This window comes from Neophocaena asiaeorientalis, unplaced genomic scaffold (assembly GCF_003031525.2).
Source record: "Neophocaena asiaeorientalis asiaeorientalis breed wild unplaced genomic scaffold, Neophocaena_asiaeorientalis_V1.1 scaffold115, whole genome shotgun sequence".
Classification (NCBI taxonomy): Eukaryota; Metazoa; Chordata; class Mammalia; order Artiodactyla; family Phocoenidae; genus Neophocaena; species Neophocaena asiaeorientalis.
Genome location: NW_020173132.1, coordinates 64663 through 69631, shown reverse-complemented (window position 1 = coordinate 69631; position 4969 = coordinate 64663). Strand labels below are relative to the sequence as shown.

The 4969-nt window shown below is 51.3% G+C and overlaps 1 protein-coding gene across 1 annotated transcript in view; it reads left to right on the top strand.

Moving 5' to 3' along the window:
* The window catches only part of PALLD (palladin, cytoskeletal associated protein), a 384184-nt gene that overhangs the window by 351934 nt on the left and 27281 nt on the right, over nt 1–4969 (top strand). The window contains exon 10 of the mRNA XM_024744116.1: nt 2680–2815. Coding sequence (XP_024599884.1) covers nt 2680–2815 — 136 coding nt within the window. The remainder of the gene's footprint in view (nt 1–2679; nt 2816–4969) is intronic.

Genomic DNA, 4969 nt, shown 5'->3' with positions numbered 1-4969 from the left:
TGGATCTTCCCTGACCGGGGCACGAACCCGTGTCCCCTGCATCGGCAGGTGGGCTCTCAACCACTGCACCACCATGGAAGCCCATCTCTCAGGCTCTTTTATACATTAATTTTTTTTTTTGGCCACGCAGCTTGCAGGATCTTTGTTTCCCGAGCAGGGATTGAACCTGGGCCTCTTTGGCAGTGAAAGCACGGAGTCCTAAACAGTGGAGGCCAGGGAATTCCCTCTTTTATACATTAATTTCTGAGTTACATTCTTGGATGTGAGGGATTCCTCACAGCATGTTGTTGATTTTGCTCACTCTGCAACTGTGTGAAGTTTAGTTTCCCTTCGATTTCGCTGAGTATGGGAAGAGGAGCATACGGGGGCTCTTCGTTTAAAAAATTCTCCGGTGGCCAGACAGGACCTCCTACGTCATGTGCTCTGCGCTGCGTCTCTGAGCACGGAGTGTTGACCTGGAACAGTCCATCAAGGGAGGATGCTCTCAAGGTCATTCAGTAGTCAAGGAAAAAGAAGACAACTTCCTGGGATTTGGCGTGGTTGAATCTGGAGGGTTTTACTTTCCACATGCGTGTGTATATGGTTGAGCTGTTTTTACCCCCAGCGATGTGAGTTTTTTTTTAACATAGTCAGTGGCGTCACATTGAAGCTGGTGTAGACAGGACAGGGTGCGTCTGCATGCTTGGGCTGAGCCCAGGAGCAGTCAGCACGTAAGACACGTAGGGATGCCCCTGGTTCCTGTGCGCTGAGCGCGGGGTTTTGTGAACAGTTCTGGTTTGGATAACAGTTTACGTTAAATAGGCGTTTTAATTTTTAACTGTACAAACCATTATGAAGGGAAAGCATCTCAGGACTTCCCTGGCGGTCCCGTATTTAGGACTTGGCACTCTCACTTCTAGGGCTCTGAGTTTGATCCCTAGTCGGGGAAGTAAGATCCCGCAGGCCACGCAAAAAAAGAAAAAGAAAAATTTTTTTTTAAAGAAGGGAAAGCATCTGTTTGTCACCAGATGCTCTTTTTATTCCTGACGAGTTGCTCTTTGTTCATCAGAGTTGGTGCCACGCTGGGGAGCAGACCACAGCCGTTTACAACAGATTCCTCTTACAGGATAGCCCTCCGTTGTCAAAACTTGGCGTCAAAAGTTTGTAACCGCTGTTCTTGCTGGGCGCCTCCCCTTTCCAAATGCTCCATCTTGGTTTCTGCCCTGATCTCAGATCTTCACCCTTACTGTGTGCTCAGTTTTTAATAAAGTTTCTTAGTGTTTTCTGAATTGCGTTAATAATTAGTCCAAATGAGATACTGTCAGAAAAAAAGGTTCCGTATTAAACTAAGCGACAGCGCCGTGGCCTGGACCCCTCTCCCCGAGGTGCCCGGTGCCCCGTTGACCCCCGGGCTGGCTCTGGTGGCCCTCCCTGTGGTCACCCCGGTCCAGCTCCTTGTGGACCCGCTTCTGTCACCTGGCCTCCCACCGGGTCCTCCCTCCCTCCCCCTCTGCCGTCCCCACTGTAGAAGCTGATTTTTGCAGGAATCATGACCTCAGTTTGCTCTACGTGTGTCCCTGGCCCCCAGAGCCGAGCAGGGCCCTGACCAGTGGGTCTGCGGGGGTGTGGGCAAGCTCTTGGGGGCTCTGCTCAGCATCCTGGGGTCCTCTTCACTCCCCCCGGCCTCCCTTGGCCAGTCCCTCCATGATCCGCCGCCCTGCAGGGTGGTCTCTGTCAACTGCCCCAGAGCCCCTCCTGCAGGCCCTGGTTTTCCCCATAATCCTGGGAGACCTGTGCCTTTAGTTCCCACATTTTGCACTTTACGGAGGAGGAGGTGGAAGCACGAGCCATTTGCTAACTGGCCCAGTCTTTCTGTAAAGTGCGATGCTGGCCTCTTCACCCTTTTTGCTGTGATGCCCGCCTGCATCCCCACACCTCCCACCCGTGACCCTGCCCGCCTGCATCCTCACACCTCCCACCTGAAAGTGTATTGTGTGCGTTCTTCTCTAACTTGCTCTTTTTTAACCTTGACATTATATCTTTGAAATTCACCTTTGGTGATACGCATCCTTCTTTTCCACTGTTGGACGGTGTTCGTTTCTCACTTATCTTTACCCACAGCCCTGTGAGGGAGGAAGAAGTAAACTAGGCAGCACGTGGCTTCAGTCCACCAGTCAGGCCTGCACCCTGCAGCCCAGCCAGACCAGGACAGAAGAGGAGGGCGGAGTGGGCAGGATTCACGTTTGCTCAGGGCGGGCGGGGCACTGATGCAGAATAAACTGGCAGCGGAGGACCAGAGGGCTGAGTTGAGGAAAGGATGCAGAAGTCTGTTCTTCCTGAAACCCTCTTGATGGTCTCACGTGGTGGTGGGTATTGTTACACCTGTTCATGACACGTGCTGGGAAGCTTGCGCAAAGTCACAGACCTAACACGGTGGAAACCCAGGTCTGGGTATAAACAGTGCCACGTATTTGTTGCTGCTTCCCCGGCCTTGGCCCTCATCTCACCCTGGCGGGTGCGCCCTGGGTGTACGGACTTTCTCTGGGGACTGGTTCCCGTCAGCGTCACTGGTCCCACACCCAGCGGGACAGGCGTGGCCATCAGGGTGGGTGGTGCTGGGCTGGGGGGGATGGGTGTGCGTGCCTGGCCCCGGCCCTGACCCTGACCGTGACCCTGACCGCGCTGTGTGCTTGCCCACAGGGGATTTCCCAAGAAGGCCAGCAGAACTGCCCGCATCGCCTCGGACGAGGAGATCCAGGGCTCGAAGGATGCCGTCATCCAGGACCTGGAGCGGAAGTTGCGCTTCAAGGAGGACCTGCTGAACAACGGGCAGCCGGTACAGGGCGGGGTGTGCTGGGGTGGGCGGGGTCTGGAGCTGCCCCCGAGCCCTTCCCCCTCCCCCAGGCCTAGGGTCCCGAGTCGCACGTCCTCACCGCTGGCCCGGTACCCCGAGCCCCCACGTTCCACTGCGTGTTGAGGCTTGGGTCCGGGAAGTGGGGAGGGGAGAAGGCTGCTTTCTGCTGCCTCCTGTCATGGACCATTCCTGGGGCATCACAGCAGGTTGGAGGGAAGGGAGGGAGGAAGGACTGAGGGTGAGGCCGGGGGTAGGGCAGTGAGGACCTGCGACCTTACAGAGAAAAAGGAACAAATCCCGCTGGAGGGGTAGGCGTGGGGAGAGCCATGCCCCCCGGTGACCTGTCTGCCAGAAGCAGTGAATCGGAATTAAAGTTCCAGAAGCAGAATTTGGATTCCAGGCCCTGCAATGCTTCTGCAGAAAAAGTATCTTTCCTTAGGAGACCATGGCTGGAGTCTAGAGTCTTAGGAGACACGGATTCCGTCACCTGAAAGAGGAGGCTTGCTTCCCATCCTCGTTCTGGTCTGTCAGGGCAGGACAGCTCAGCTCAAGGAGAAAATAGTAATTCTGTTTCAAGGCTGCAGAATTGTGAAGTCGACCAGAGTAGCTCTGGTGACAGTGTGGACAGATGTTTCCTCCAGTGGACCTAGTGTTTCCTTGCCAGTCTTTTTTGTTCGGTTTTGGGGGTTACTGACCCTTTTCTTATCACATCAGAGTACTTCAAGGGGACAGGAAAAGCAAGTCTAGCAAAGGAGATCTCAGGTAGGGGAAAGGAGCCTTTTGTGCTTTATTATGGGGAAATTTGCGCAGCTCTTAAGTAGAAGCAGAAAAGGGCCTCTTTGTATAAAATCTCCCTCACACACCTTTTTCAGGAGAGAGAGTCTCTGTACTAATTAAGTTTTCTAGGAATTGTAATTATCAAGCGTTGATGGATAAAAGTGTGAGCACAGGCTGCATCTGACCGGGAAGATGGTGACTAGAGGAGGGTGCTGGATGCTGGTTTTAATTCTCAGGATCCTGACCTGAGCTCAGGAAGGTTAAAATGCTAATGAGTTCCTGTGTTGGTTAGTGATTTCGAAGAGAAGATTTCCACCCAGGGAGAATATATTCTCCCTGAAATAAGTGGTTGCACGTGTAAGTGTACATGTTCTGGAGGTTTGCCCTGGCTCTGTCAACCAGAGCCTTTGATAGATTAAAACAAATACTTAAGGGAACTTCTTCAATCCAGGTAAAGGCATCTCTCCAGGTTTTTTTCTTTTTCTTCTTTTGGTTGGTTGTTTAAATATTCCTTATGGACTAACTCTTGGTTAAAAAGTAAGACTTCTATAAGCCCTTACGTTATACTATGTGTATTTATTTTTGTTATCTATATATCATGTGTCTCGCGTATAAATATATATTTCTGGTATTTGTCTGTTTAGCAGTGAATGACATTTCCAGTATTTTCCATAGATTTCCACATTTGAGAGTTTAAAAAAGACAAGAAAAGTAAGGTTTCCTTTCTTAGAAAATGAGACCCTGAAATAGCCTTTTCCTGATGTTGCATATCATTCCGTACTTGCTTCTGGCTTCTTAGAGCTCGTCTGTCCAAACAGCGTAGTAGTTTAGAGACAAAACTATGAAGTGAATTTGCTTCCTGGCGGGAGCAGGTACATGTGGTGGAGGCCTGGGTGTCAGGCGATGCTTCTGCTCCAAAGGAACGGGGTGACATCGCTCCAGTCCTCGCTGGGACGCTGCTGTAGTCGTCCCTGCAGACGTTAGGAAGGCTTTTGAAGAGAGCAGGTATTTAAAACTCTCTCTGAAAACTGAATTCATGATTTTTTAACACACGTGAGAAGATTAAACAGCACCTACTGCACGAGACATTGCATGCAGCAGACGCGGCCCCCGCCTCTTCTCATCCTCGGCCCCTTCTTTACAAAATGAAATAACTGGAACTTCAGGTCTTCTGTCGTCTGGCACTTGTCTTATTTCTCTTCCCGGTCTCCGCTGGGACTGGAACCAGCAATTGCTGGAAGTCAGCAGTTTACCCAACATATTTTCCTGATGAGATCGTTTCCAGTAGAATTTGTGTCTAGATTCACAAGTTTGGAAGTTTATCTGAAATAACTTGTGCAGGATTTTGGGGGGGGGGGG